A 15,299-nucleotide genomic window follows, 5' to 3' on the forward strand; every position below is an offset into this window, starting at 1 on the left:
CCAAATACTGATGAGGTCCAGCAGCTCGGCATTCCTCCAAGCAGGGGATCGCCTGGTGTGGGGAGCAGGCTGGCCACCTGGAAAGATGCACTGAGACCACTGCGCTCATCACCGAGCAAACAGGAAGGGGTCTTTCAAATTTGTAAAGGAATGTATGGCGAGGGGCTGATGGTTGGTCACCTGAGGGCAGGGCAGTAGAGTTCAAACTGATGGCCAGAGCAGTGAGAACAGGCATTGTGGGACATCTCCCAGAGGCCAATCGCAGCGCTGTAATCACCACGGTGTCTATATAGGCACTGTGGCGCTGTAGTCCCGGCGTAGAAAGCTGTACGCCTCTCATTGGGGTGGGTTATTTTAGAGCGCTGCATCCGCGCAGTTTCTGGACACTAAGTGGCTTGGCCGTGTGTACACCTCAGGAGTTACAGTGCTCAAAGCTGCTTTACTGTGCAGAAGCTTTCCAGTGTTGATGGGGCCTAAGTTAAGTGTGTTGGCTTTCAGTTTCAGTATATAGCAAACACTGAGAGGTTTTAAGGGAGCATAATAGTTAAGCAGGTTCTGGTGTTCATAAAGCTCTCAACTGTGACACAAGCGACAAAGAATTCCTAGTGGGGATATTCTAGTATGACAATGTGCTTAGCTAGTGGGTCAGGTGCAGGACCCCAGCCCTCTCCTTTAAGGAAATACTTGATGAGAGAGGACACTACAGGTGCAGTAAGGAATAAATCCCCCATGCTGCACTGCCTTGTTGCTCGCTGCTCTCCGTGTCTCAGTGGTGTGTCACTGCAGGGTGATGGGGCCTTGGTGCAGTATTTTATGGGAGTTTTATTTCTTTTGGGTCTTTTAGTTCTAGCTAAGTACAGTTGGGGGGGGCGATGGAGTCAAGTAAGGGCAGGAGGCGGTGTGAGGAGGCACAGTGCGGTACAGGCGAGACATGTTAAAATACTCTCTGCAGCCCCCCCCCGCCGGTGCTTGCAGGTGACCTCTCAGCTGAGCCCTGCTCTGACCGCCCCTCCAGGCTGCTAGCGGAGCGCTGTGTTGAGGGAGGCTCAGCCCCCTGGATTGGACGGAGGGGGAACGCAGCGACCTTCCGCGTTGCGCGGGGCTGAGCGCTGTGAGGAAAAGCGGCAGGAGTGGGTCGGGAACGGAGCAGGCGGCTCGTCCCCTCCCCGCGGGAAACAGGAGGCACACAAACCCCCTCACGCCGAGGAGTTTAAAACAGAAAGTGCGCATGCTTAGAGAACCTACTACAGTGTCCGTCTACCGTGTCTCACCGGCGATTGGTCAAGTCCCCCCACTAACTCTCCCGATGATTGGCTTGACAATAAGGTGACGTTTGAACGGTCCCGCGTCGCTCACGGGCGAGCACTGGTGGTTGGTGGAGCAGGTTGTCTGTCCTACGACAGAGCCTGCGCCCAACCCCAGCGGGACAGAAGCGATTGGCCCCGCCCCTTGCTCGGTCGCTGGGTTCGTGCTGTGTGAGGCCTCCCCGCCCCCCTCCACTGTTCCTCCGGGCCCTGTCGCGTCGGGATGAGCCGCGCTTCCCCATGGAGACCAAACGGGTCGAGATTCCCAGCAGCGTCCTGGACGATCTGTGCAGGTAGCGGAGATCCTGCCCCCCCGCCCCCACGGCTTGAGCCGGGCCCCTGCTCCCCCCCCGGCCGCGGGGCACCTTGAGCCGGCCCCGCCCCCCTCCCCCCCGGCCGCGGGGTACCTTGAGCCGGGCCCCGCCCCCCCCCCGGCCGCCTTGAGCCGGGCCCCTGCCCCGCCCCCCCCCCGGCCGCGGGGCGCCTTGAGCCGGGCCTCTGCCCCGCCCCCCCCCCGGCCGCGGGGCGCCTTGAGCCGGGCCCCAACCCCCCCCCCCCCCCCCGGCCGCGGGGCGCCTTGAGCCGGGCCCCAACCCCCCCCCCCTCCCCGGCCGCGGGGCGCCTTGAGCCGGTCCCTGCCCCTGCCCCTACCCCCCCTCTCCCGGCCGCGGGGCGCCTTGAGCCGGTCCCTGCCCCTGCCCCTACCCCCCCTCTCCCGGCCGCGGGGCGTTTTGAGCCGGTCCCTGCCCCTACCCCCCCTCTCCCGGCCGCGGGGCGTTTTGAGCCGGCCCCTGCCCCCCTCTCCCGGCCGCGGGGCGTTTTGAGCCGGCCCCTGCCCCCCTCTCCCGGCCGCGGGGCGTTTTGAGCCGGGCCCCTGCCCCCCCCGCCGCCGCCCCCCTCCTCCTGGCCGCGGGGCGCATTGAGCCGAGCCCTCTCCCCCACCGCCCTCTAGCTTTGTGTTTGGAGCCCAATATTACACCGCTACGCTAATGATTGAATAGTTGAAAGTGAAACTGCGTGGAAAACCAGAAACCAGATTTGCTCGGCTATTCCAGTGATGCCCATTGCGATAGTCAATAGCAAGTTAATAAAAAGTACAAGTGGGGTAAAGTAAATTTGCTAATTAAGCTATGGTGTCGTTATTAGTAAGGACCGTTAGAAATTACTCTTACCGTGACATCCTAAGAAGGATAACTGCCGTCCATTTCACCTTTGCTGTAAGGCTAGGTCCCTGTGTGAGTGGCTTTAAGCTAAAATACCTAAAACTTGGGTCAGTAGAGAGCTTGGAATAGTTGGGGTTCATGTTCTTTAGTGCTCCTGCACTGGAGGTGTGTGTGTGGGGGGGTAAGTTTGGGACTGCAGTATGTTATGTGACCTGGCCTGTGATGAGGGAGTTGAAAGATCTGATTGCAGTTCTTTTGAGAAATTTTGATTTTGAGAAAATCTTTAATGAGTATACAGAATTCCTGGTGAGAATTGAGGTTTGTTCTTTGTTTTGTTAAATCTTTTGTGACTTTACAAGTTATCATACATTTTGCAGTTGAACTTTTGTGAGTTAAGTAGCTTGGAAATTTATAATCGCTTTCTCTAGGCAGGCCAGCAGGATTGTTTGTGTGTTGTATTTTCAGGTGGTTTACCTTTAAGTAGTTTCTTTATTATTCAGAGTCATCTCCATTGTTGGAGGTTTGCAACTGGTAGCCCATTCTGTATGATGCTCCGCTAATCTTTTTGTGGATGTATAATTGTGTTGAGGCATCCAGAATACCACATTGTCTATCCGAGATCCTCTTTTTTTCTTCCTCATGTTCTGCCATCAACTTTCCCTTTCAATGTTCATAAACATACATTGCTCACTGAACCTCTTAAAATGTGCCACTGCCACTTTCAGTGCTAAAACTTTAGTAGTTCAGGGGTGTGAAAAAACACCCCCCCCCCGAGCAACAAAAGTTTTAGTGTTGAAAAGCGCCAGTATAGACAGTGCTTTATCCCAGCGATAAAGCTACCACCCCTCATTTGTAACGTGGGCAATGTAGACATACCTTAAATCTGCCTCTGACCAGTCTTGCATTTCTAGCTGCCTCTCTGATATCTCCACTTAGGTGTCCAGCATTCAGTTCTAACAAAGCTGAATTTGTTTAATCTTGAAACTGTGTCCTCTTTCAGCATTTATAACTCCCCTGCTTTCCTTTTTTCCAGGTTTGCAACTTTGGTGCAATCTTCAGGGATACGGGGAAGGGAGAAAAGAGCCAATCTCTGAAATCCTGTTGCTTTTTCTCCCTAATGTCTCATAAGTAAGGCTGCGAGTTTGTCACAGAAGTCACGGATTCCATGAATTTCCATGACCTCCGTGACTTATGCAGTGGCCAGTGCGGCTAGGGCTGGGGCTGCCCGAGCAGCTCAGGCAGCCCCTGGGCTAGTCGCACCAGCTGCTGCTGGGGCAGTCTTGGACCACTGTGCCCCCCCCCACCCCCCCAGCAGCGGGAGGACTTTGGGGGCGGGAGGGGGCTGAGGGCTGGAGGTTGGGGCGCAGGAGGGGGTGAGGGCTCTGGGCGGTGCTTGCCTTGGGGGGCTCCCCGTAAGTGGCAATATGTCCCTCCCTCTCAGCTCCTAGCTCTGCGCGCTGCCTCTGCCTGCAGGCATTGCCCACGCAGAGCTGCGGAGCTGGCAGCGTGCGGAGCTAGGAGCTTAGGGCGGGGCATGTCGATGGTTCCGGGAAGCCCGGTAGGGAGCCTGCCAGTCCTGCCAACCCCAGCCTCCCCAGCACCCATGTCACTCCCAAGATTTAGTCAGGGGTATAGTACAAGTCATAGACAGGCCATGGGCCATGAATTTTTGTTTACTGCCCGTGACCTGTCCATGACTTCTAATAAAAATACCCGTGACTAATATGTAGCCTTACTCATAAATCTGCTGTTTTTCTCACTGTGTTCTCTGTTCAAACCCTAGTTATCTCGTCTCTCTCTCTTTTTTTTTTTTTTTTAAACTGTAGCCTCCTTGCCTGTCACTTCTCTTTGGACAAATCCAGTTTGTCCAAAATGCCACTTCTAAAGTGCCCTAACTTAAATTCTTTTCTAGCTTTTAATTTTCTGTTGGACCAAATTCAGATTTATTGTATCTCATTCCAATCTACGCTTTTGTTCTTTAATTTCACTGTTTCTCGTGTCCTCCAGTCCCCCCCAGTTCACTTGTAGTACTAATGCATTCATTTTCTTTCCCCACCACTTTCTTTGTGCCTTCTAGAACATCCATGTCTACATCAGAAATACTCTCCCTGTCCTTTTCTGCTAAGCATTCTTCATTAAAACCTACCTCTTCAGGCAACTCCAGATCTTCTTATCTGTCTGAAGTTTCATCACCATAGTACCTAAGCACTTTTCATCAGCTCTGTGAGACAGGAAATACGTTCACTTTTTTGCAAAGCATTGTGCATTTGTGGCACTCCAGTATTTTATAATACTTTTACCACTAGCAGTGTGCTTGAATCTGTACAGTCTGAAGAAGGCATTTTTAAAAATCACTTCATCCATTATCTTAATACGAAATTTATTGCATAGGTTATTATGTGATCAGAGTGTAACTATATGCAACATAACACTAGAGTTAAATTCAATCCAGATGAGGACAGATAATGCTAGAACAAAGGACCAAAGACTACATCATTCAAGGAATCTGATCTCTGTGCAAATGGTAATGTAAGTTCTAAAATAAGATCTTCCATATCATGTCACAGCTGTTATTTTAATATTAATCGTAGTCTCTAACAGTGTATTCTGTCTGTGGTGAACATGGTTGAAACCCATTTCTTCATTGATGGCTATAGATCAGATATCCTAAAGTTTCTTTTCGGTTTTTATAATTTTTTCCTTTGCTTTCCCCAGCCTTTTCCTTTTTGTTCCAATGAACTGCGAAGTTGAAATTGTTTAAAAGGATAATGCCACTGTTAAGCAAAATTGTCAGTCTGGTTTATGTAAAGGCTCATCAACTTGATGTTGTAACAGTAATAAATTACAAGCGTATACCCAGCAAACATTGCGGGGAAGTTGTATGGCTTCTCCACTGCAGTAACTGGCAGATAATTCCTGCTCTTTTTAAAAATTGCAGTTTACCTTAACGTTGAGTTGTGTTGCTGATTTATTGGATACTATGTGCATGGGTATGTTCTACATTAACTTAAAAATAAAAAAGGGGTGGGGGGTGGGGTGGGATTTCTGTTTTCCTGTTGGTGTTCTTATGGTTGGGCCTGAGAGCAGACCGTGCTCTGGTCCTTTCTCCATTTCTCTCTGGATGCTCTCCTGTGTGTTACTTCTTGAATTTGATGTTCATGTTTATGTTGCTGTCATTGGAAAAGGCATGTACCATCAAACAGTGAAATTCACAAAGTAAACAAACTTATTAAATAGAAAAATACATTTTTCTCTAACTTGCCAGAATGCTACATCCTGTGCTTAGAATAATAATAAATCTTGAAAATGTTGTCTGTTAAAGCATACAGTTATTTCAGTAGAAGAGAACCATCATGCAGCAGGCCTGGCAAAATTTACTTTTTTATATGGGATTATTCAGTATAATTAAAACTTATAAAAATTAACAATCTTCCTGACTCTTAGCTGTCGCATCAGCATCCCATGTCCACCTATGGGGCTTATCTGGCAAATCTCAAAAGTTGGGTTTAAAACAGTGGTGAACGGAACCCCCGGCTGGCAGTGGGCTAAGCGGGGCTGGCGGCCGGGACCCCGGCTGGCAGGAGCCGGCGGAACCCCAGATCGGCAGCGGGTGAGCCGCTGCTGGTCTGGGGTTCTTTCCGCCACCCTGCTCAGCCCACTGCTGGTCTGGGGTTCCGTCCGCCGGCTCCTGCCTGCCTGGGTCCCGGCCACCGGCCCCGCTCAACCCTCTGCCAACCTAGGGTTCCGTTCACCCTCTCAGGCAGCGGGCTGAGCTGGGCCGGCGGCCAGAACCCCGGCTGGTAGCAGTGTGCCAGTAAAAATCGTCTCGCATGCCGCCTTTGGCACATGTGCTGCAGGTTGCTGACCCCTGTGTTAGTGCATGAGAAGGTGACAATGTACAGGGAAACCAACCAGTTCTATTTAACCTGTCCACTGCTAGCTTCAAAGTGAGAAAACTGTGCATTAAAAGTGAAGATAAATTGGGGGGAAAATAGATTAGATTTTGTTACAGTATTTTTAATAACTCATAATGGTGTTAATACCAGGTGAGGAAACATTTTTGGTATATCTTTAACCTGACAGTGTCCACGATGAGTGTATTTTAGCACACCTAATCTGAGTTTATTAAACATCTTTACTGAGAGTTTAAAATTCATTTTTTTTAATGTGTACCAGTTGCTTGGATGGGCTGTCCCTACCCTTGTCCCCACATTTTATTTTAGATTGATTTGTTTCTAGTTTTTTTGTTGTGACCCAGGGGTTCTCCATTGTTCATTCTGAACGCAACTTTGTAAGAGAGAGCATCTCATCATCTGCTTTCCCTCCCAATACTAAAAGCCCCCGCTTCGTGAATTTCAAAACCTTTAATTGTGCAGACTACTACTGCAACTGGGGTCCGTACATTATAGTTTGAAACTCCATGCTGTAATGCATTTTCAGTGTTTGATATCATTTTGAAAACTTATATCTGCAAATTCTGTTAATCTAGCTCTTTTCTCTCCCCCTCCCCCCTTTTTTTTCTTTCCCTCCGGCAGTCGATTTATTTTGCACATTCCAAGTGAGGAAAGAGACAATGCAATCAGAGTGTGTTTTCAGATTGAACTTGCCCATTGGTTTTACTTGGATTTCTACATGCAGAACACACCAGGATTACCTCAGTGTGGGATAAGAGACTTTGCTAAAGCTGATATCCTTTTTATTGATACAATTACTGTTTTTTCAATGCTTGTGGATAAAATGTATACTGAAGTATAGTAGTGAAATCTTGTTTTCCTGAGTAACTGCTTGCACAACAGTCCCTTTGTTTGTTTGAGTGACATAAAACTGGCTTCATTAGAAAGTCTTTTAATGTTCATAGCTGCCATAATATTACAGCATTAAAAAACAAACAAACACTCAATATCTTTTCCCCAGCTTCCCAAGAGCCCTGAGAATTCAACAGCTTATTGTCTGCTTTGAGGCCTTTTATGACTTCATCCTGTAACAGAGTTAACAGTCAAGACTTCCTTCTGTATTCAGCATGGTCAGGGCCAGGAGGGTCTTAATATAATGTTCTCTCTGTGACATATTCCCTCCCCTAACTTCATGGATTTCCATGGAGAAACTGAAATGGGAGTTAATTTATACTACTTCTAGCAGAATTATCTGGCTTTCACGTGGCTGGGGATGGTGTGTAACTGTGAGGGGTTGTGCCATTTGCAGTGTGGCTTTTTCAGGATGTGTTTATATAGTAATTCAAATTATTTACATCTTTTTTTATGGTGGGTTTTAATCATGTTCATGAAGGGTCTTAAACCTGAACACCTGGCTTAAGCAACATTATTTTAAATGTGATTAGATCATAAGGTACGGTTTTGTCACTGAGGTTGTGGAAGTCATGGAATCCGTGACTTCAGTCCTTGTGGCTAGGAGCTGAGGCAGCAGGCCCCCAAGCTGAGGCTCCCAGCTACCCTGCAGCTGCCCAGTCCCTTCCCATTTTATCATGGATATTTTTAGTAAAAGTCAGGGACAAGTTACGGGCTTCCATGAATTTTTCTTTATTGCCCATGACCTCTCCCTGACTTTTACTAAAAATATCCATGACAAAATCTTAGCCTTATTCATAACTTCTTAAGTATGGTTTTTATGATAGTTTGGCTATCAACTGTGGGAACCAATATAGCATGCAGTATTCCAGCTTTTATAATGCTTAAGTATCTTTGCTCCAGCTCCCATTTGAGGACTCATGCTTCACTAAAACAATCAGAATATTTGGTTTACAAAAATAGCTTATCAGAATAGGGTATGTGTCTTTAATCTTACTTCTGCCGTTTTAAAAATTTTCTCATGGTAAGAACTTGGCTCCGTTAAAAAAAAAAAAAAAAAAAATCCCACTATTGGGGTACTTTGAACAAAGGAAGGCATCTCTAACTTTAATCTCTAACCATTGTATAAATGGCTTGTATTGGAGTTGGTAAATCACTGTTTGCTCCCTGAATCTGCAGAATATAACTCAGTATTGGATTATTCGTTCTACCTTAATTTCTGGTTCCAAATAAACACATCTAGAACATAAAACCCTATTCCGTATAGAAAGCAGTACTTGTAAACATTGGTCTTGGGTGGGTCTAGGTGTGCAGTTAGTTTCCTTGACATGTTTCTATACTGTTTAGCCATTGCCCTTTTTTACTGCCTCAAGGTGAAGATGTGCAAAGGGTTTTGGATGAGTGGAAGGAGTATAAAATGGGAGTACCAACCTATGGTGCAATTATTCTTGATGAGACACTTGAAAATGTAAGTGTAAAACTAATCTGTGAACATTTATACAAGATGGTGAGGGCTGGGCCGAAAGGATGTTAACTAGCTTTTTAACAATCATAAACATTATCTTTTCACATTTGTATTGAGTTTCTGTACATCGCTGGTTTGCTGAGTGTATCTTTATTACCATTGTACCAAAGGCAGCTGCACATTTTCCTTGTCTTTACACCAAACTTTATTTTTATATATTTTTTAATATAACCCTATACTAAAGTTTGTAATTATTGCTAAATCTGGTAAGCTGTAATGCTAATGAACATATGCTAATGCCAGGCAAAAGGTCTCTTCCTCCAACCAAAAGTATCACTTTGGGAATTAAGTCAAATCTATGAGATTAATGGGTATTTCACTACTGCATTGCTTGGTTTCTGCAGGTACTGCTGGTTCAAGGATATTTAGCAAAGTCTGGCTGGGGATTTCCAAAAGGGAAAGTAAATAAAGAAGAGGCTCCACATGACTGTGCAGCTAGAGAGGTGAGTTCCATTGATGAATGTTTAAAAATTCCTTACCCAGACATTTAAATCCTTTTTCTTTAAGACAAAGTAGTTTAACACACGTTCCCTTCACCCATATTGAGAGTAGGATTTTCATGCACACCAAAAAGAAATTCTAGCAGTCTGGTGGTGTTTTTCTACAGAAAGCTCCTATTAAATTATGTATTCTTGTTGGCATCTACTGCTGTAGCATTTGGTCCCCTAAATAAGAAAAACGTATGTGAAAGAGAGGCCACGTTTGACCCATGATGGATTGATTTAAATCAGCAAAGTAGGAAACATTGACTTAAATAATCAATTTTGATTGTTTTGCATTTATACTTTTTATTATGTTCCTAAAGAGAGGCTGATTTTAATTAGTTGGTAACCATTAAAGCAAGTAAGCATAGCCTTTACATTAAATTTAATGTATCTTTTTGCTAACCAGGATACACATATGTATACACATTTCTTTACAAGTAAGCAATTAGCTTACTTTACCTTTTTCAGATTCTTAATTTTGAAATTTTTTTATTTTAGAAAATGATGAAAGATGCATTTCTTAATTACTAGATTTTTTTTTTTTTTTTTTGTGATTTTTGTCAAGCTCTATTTGGATGGACATTCAAATTCAGTTTAGTACACACAAACAACATTTTTGTTTGTATTAAATAAAACTACCTTTAAGTGCTGGATACGTAAGGAAAAAAAGTTTATCAAAATGTTTTGCATTTATAATTGATCTATTAAAGTATGATCTCTATTTAATTAATTGAACTGATTGTTTTTGGTCACCACGTCCTTCAAGATTTAGAACTCTTAAATAGTTTTTTATTCATAGATTAGAAGAGGAAAACAAGCTTTTGTGCTATTTCAACCCCCAGTTGGTTTCTTAACTTTCAGTGAACTAATCATTGAACTGAACTTGTTGAATAAACCGAAATGAAGAAAATATTTTCTTTTCACCGTCAGAAGAGGCTACTGCTGTAAAAAGCGGGTTTAGGGCTTTAACAAACTCTGGTTCCAGATGCTTAGCCAATGACTTCCACCAGTTCAGGAGATTGACTTTCGTTAAAACTTGGCAGCAAATATGTACTGATTAATATTTTTTGCATTTAATTTAAATTATTTTAATAGATTATAGTAAGTTTAGACCTTAACATAGGTTGTCATCATGTCAAATTTTATTTTAAATAGGTTTATTTAAATAAAACCCAGTATTTAACTGAAATTGAAAATCTGATTTTTTTAATTTTTTTAAAAATTGATTATCCATCCTGTTTTGACTCAAATGAAATAATGTACTCTTAATATTTTATCTCATTTTCATGTATTGTTTTAGGTGTGCTGATTTTAAAGCTGAAACAGACTTTAGAGAATGGTTACTCTTGTGTTTTCAATTTGTGTTTTTAAAATTTGTATTTGTTTTGGAGTTCTGTCCATTTAAAACTTGTATTTATTGTACTATGCACAGTGGCCTGTGGCTAAGACACTATATTAATAAACTTCCAACTTCACTGCTGCCACTTAAGTTGTTCTGTAATACTGGAACAAGGGGGTACTGTAAGTAAATGGCAGGAAAAGGTTAAGACAATACTTCAGATAGAGGTTTTTTGGGTTTACAGTCACTATGGAATTTACTGTTGAGGAAAGCTAGGAACATAATGCAGCTGCATGTAAAAAGAGGTTATATTAATTTTATGACTAATAATATTTGTAGTTATGTAAAGATAGGGCTAATAAAGTCTCATGCTGCACTCAAGGAGTTATTGGGAGATGGAATTAGATTACCAAAGGAAGGTTGTAAAAACTAAAAGCATTAGAGGTTTCCTGTCTGGATTAAATGAGTATCTAAGGATTCATAGCTTTTCTCGGTATACCTGTTGAAAGAATGGGTGAATCATAGGCTTTTCATTTCTAATATCTGGAATGTGTCTACCATCTTACTTAGGCTATTTTAGAGGATACCTGAAGCTTCATATAAGGAGGAAAATAAGATCAGACTATGTCAAGGGATTGTCCGACTTGCACATGGTGCTTGAGTGTAGAGCATTATTCATATAGCAATAGGTACGTCACCAATATTTAAAATACGCAGTCTCTGAAGAGCTTAATTTCTAAATAAAGAAAAGTTGTGTCAATCTCAGCTTTAGCATAGCTGGCACTCCTCTGTTATATTAACTGCTTTGCTGCATGCAGATCCCCAGCACAGGATAACCGTGAAAGCACAGGAATCTCTGAGAGATGTAAAGTGGACCATTCATGTCAGTGGGTGTTCCCATCTTCCTTCCCCTGTATTGAGCAGCCTGTGAGTTTTATCAAGCATGCCCAGTCTTAACTTCTCACCCCAGTGTCGGTAGCTGGTGCTTGGTGCATGCTCCCAGTATGACTGTTCTCAGCTTCACATGCAGAGGGGCAGAGCTTCCCTGGATGCTTATGGGGGGGATTCCCAGGGATTTTATGGGGAGCAGGAAGAAGGGCTCAGATCCCCCCGACGGATAAGCCCCTCGAATCCCACCTCACATGCAGAGGGTAGGGAGATGGGCACAAACACCCCTAGAGGGTGGGGATCCCCCAAACCTGGCTCGTGAGAAGGAATGCGGGGAACAGACTGCAATAAAGGGGCAGAGGCCCCCTCCAGCTTCAGACACCCCCAGAAGGGCAAGATCCCCATATATCCCAGCTCACATGAGGGACCAGTGAGAAGTGCTCAGAGGCCCACAAGGTGCCAGTGCATGCACGCAGGAGGGGGCTGACAGGAACCACTGCCCCTGTTCTCCCTCAGTTCCCCTGCAACTCATCTCATGTTTCCTTTCCGAATGTCCTTGCCCTACTTCACCTGAGTCCCTCCCAACCCCTTTCCCCTATTCCCCCACCCCCAGTCCCATCTCAGCAACCATTTGCATGTCTCATTTTTGTCCAACAATATTTTGATTAGATTTCTAACCCCCCCACCGACATACAGGTTTTAGCAGTATGCCTTCTGACTTCTTCATATTTCTGCCTCACATGGGACTTGAGATGACACTAGGTGGGTGGATTTAAAATGAAAGACTTACTGCTTATGCAGCTGCAGTGGAAACTATCCACCTACAAATTCTCTTGTCCTCTGTCTGCACATGCCCAGTATAATCCATTTATTTGAAGAGCACTAGGCACACGCCTAACTGAAGAAGCAAATTCTTTGGCAAGTATGATTCTGAATTTTGTTCCCCTGAAGGGCTAGATGGTGCCATACGCTCATGAGGAGTAACCCTCAAGTGAGTGAGACTCTTGTTCCAGGATCAGAGCCATAGTTTGAGCTCCAGGTCTGGGCAAAAAATATGCTAGTAGAATGTGTCATCCTTGAGAAAAAGCTGTTTTGGGGGGGTAACTCTCTCTCAGGAACTCCTTGGTCAAAAAATCCCAAATTTGGATCATTAGCCCTAGCCAACGCTCCCATGAGGCACACCAAATTTCATGGCAATCCAAATAACAGATTTTACAGTACTTGAAAGAGTTGAGTTTTAAACAGAAAGCTGGTCTTGACCTTAACTATAGTAGACCTAGGGGTCCACTGTAATGTCATCTAGACAGACTCTAATCTAAAATAATGTACAGGGAGAGGATAAAAGACAATTATGCTCATAGATATAAAGATGGATAAGGAGAATCACTTTGAGCATCATAAAAATGTACATTAATGTTGTAAATCAAGTATGAGATACAGAAAACAAATTTAGATAAGCTGCAAGACCCGCAGCTACACTATAACAGGTGCCATAAAAATGGTGCAAAATCTGTAACTTGGTTGTTTTCTTTGAACTATAAATTACACAACTCAGGTACTGGTTACAGTGCCAAAAATATGAAGATGGGACATATGTTATACTATTTTAAGTCCATTCCCATGCAAGAAAAATTTAAAATGAGTTCTAACTTACAAAATTAAGACAGGGTCAAGTCAGCTAATAAGCATAGACCATGCTGTAGCTTTGTCAACTGAACTTTTAATAACTACATCTGTCAGGGTATGAAAAACAACACTCCTGACTGATGTATCTAGACCTACCTAATCCCTAGTGTAGACGTCGCTATGTTGATGGGAAAATGCTTCTGTCAATGTAGCTACTTTTCAGGAAGGTGGTGCTTTTACACCAATGGAAAATCCCTTCTCTAGGCATAGGCTGCATTTACACTACAGAGTTAGGCCAGCATCACTAAGCTGGTGTAGTATCTGTCATGTAGATGTACCCTAAAGGTGTTTACTCCTGTGGGAATTCTGCACACATGCAGAATGCATGTCCCCTGCAGATTTTTGTCATCCATCCCCTGCAGAAAACAGATTCTGCTGGGGAGGTACTGCAGTTACACCTATCATGTTCTTCCCCCCCCCCCCCCCTTGCAGGGCTGCTGTGGCACCAGAAGAGAGGACAGTGAGCTCAGGGTCGGAGGGGCCAGTGGCTGCACAGTGCACTGCCCTCGGGGCCAAGTGAGGGCGCACAGACAGAGCGGAACACCTGGGCTGCTGGGGGTGGTGGTGGTGTCACATAGACTGCGGTTCAGGAGGGGTAGTGCTGGGGGGACAGACAGGTGGGGGCAGAGGAGCTAGTGGGGTGACAGGGTTGAGCCATTGGCTGAATAGGAGGGGGAATACAGGGACATGCAGGGACAGGGGTGTCAGATGTGCCTGACTGAATGGGAGAGGCTAGGGGTCAGCCAGGATCTGTATGGGGTAGGCTCTCCAACTCCCCTCCAACCCCCCCCACCACCACCACCAAACAAACACCTGTTCCATACTTCTCCCACCCACACCCAGCAACCCTTCAGGTTCACTCCCAGGCTCCTTCCCAGCAATTAATTCCCTGTCCCTTAGCTCCTCCATTACCTCTGATTCCCCCAAGCCTTTGCACTGCTGCTGCGGGGTGTGGGAAATATGTTTCTGTATTGTAGTGTAAATGAATTATTACTCAGTTTTGTATAAATATGCCTAGTAAGGAATCTATTTGTCAAAAAACATAGCCTGAATCTTTTTTTGTTGTCTGTATTGTTAGATATACTTGCTGACAGGTATTTTGAAATAAATTGCCAAAATAATTGAAACTGGCGTGATTATATTGTTGTTTTGACAAATAAAATATGCAGAATTTAAAAATACTATATGCAGAATTTTATTTTTTTTTGGCGCAGAATTCTACCAGGAGTATATACTAAAGAAGGCTGTTGTAAATGAATTCATTTTGTACTTCTGTATTTTAAAAGCTACTACCACCAGGTGACAAGATTGTGCACTGCTATACAATATTTGACAAGACATTGTGGCAGACTGACAATTGCCTGCAATATGCTCAGTGAACTTTGAGTTGAATTAAACCTTACTGAATTAGTTTAAACATCTTTGGAGTTCATTGTATTGAAAATGAAGTTGTGTATGTGTTACTGTGTGATTGTAAGTATTTCCATGGGAAGGGTAAATAGAAGAACACCAGGGGCTGATTAGGCAAATTTACTCGGGTTGTGACACCTCCAGAAAAGTCCCCCCCCCCCCCCCCACATGTGTGCAAATACTAGTTCAAATGGGATTCTTCAGGGACAATACCATCAAACACTATAATTGTCACTTACCTCTCATTAACTAACAGACCATGCTCACCTAACTGACAATTTCCATGGCAAGAAGAGCCCTGTGCCCCCCTACTAACGCAGCCTACACAATGCAACTGAAATAAGGCATACTCCCAAGGTACAAATGCACCTCTTTCCTTTGATGGGTTAGGAAGACAGACTCACCTGCACCCTGAGAGGCCACAGCCCACCAGATCTTCTCATATCCCAATGACGAATCTTCGAAGCTGCTCGAGTTATTCCTTCACTGTTTAATACAGCTAACAGTGAATACAGCTGGAGTGCATGCAGATAATTCTCAGTAGCTATTGACCGCTCCAGGAGGTGCAGAGTTAAGGTTATGTAGGAATGTATCTTAACTCTGTTTTTCCTGGTTTTCACAAATTGCGGTATCATGGAACTTGATATTCTGGAGGGGCACAAACTAGAACCAGGCAACCTTGACTCTGGGTTAA

General features: G+C 44.4%; 1 protein-coding gene across 1 annotated transcript in view; it reads left to right on the forward strand.

The window, feature by feature from the left end:
- The first annotated feature begins 1,444 nt into the window (after window positions 1-1,444).
- DCP2 (decapping mRNA 2) overlaps window positions 1,445-15,299 on the forward strand; it is a 31,193-nt gene continuing 17,338 nt past the window's right edge. The window contains exons 1-4 of the mRNA XM_065406317.1: window positions 1,445-1,597; window positions 7,003-7,154; window positions 8,613-8,740; window positions 9,142-9,240. Coding sequence (XP_065262389.1) covers window positions 1,545-1,597; window positions 7,003-7,154; window positions 8,613-8,740; window positions 9,142-9,240 — 432 coding nt within the window. The 5' untranslated portion in view covers window positions 1,445-1,544. The remainder of the gene's footprint in view (window positions 1,598-7,002; window positions 7,155-8,612; window positions 8,741-9,141; window positions 9,241-15,299) is intronic.

The sequence above is a fragment of the Emys orbicularis genome, chromosome 6 (genome assembly GCF_028017835.1).
Source record: "Emys orbicularis isolate rEmyOrb1 chromosome 6, rEmyOrb1.hap1, whole genome shotgun sequence".
Taxonomy (NCBI): Eukaryota; Metazoa; Chordata; order Testudines; family Emydidae; genus Emys; species Emys orbicularis.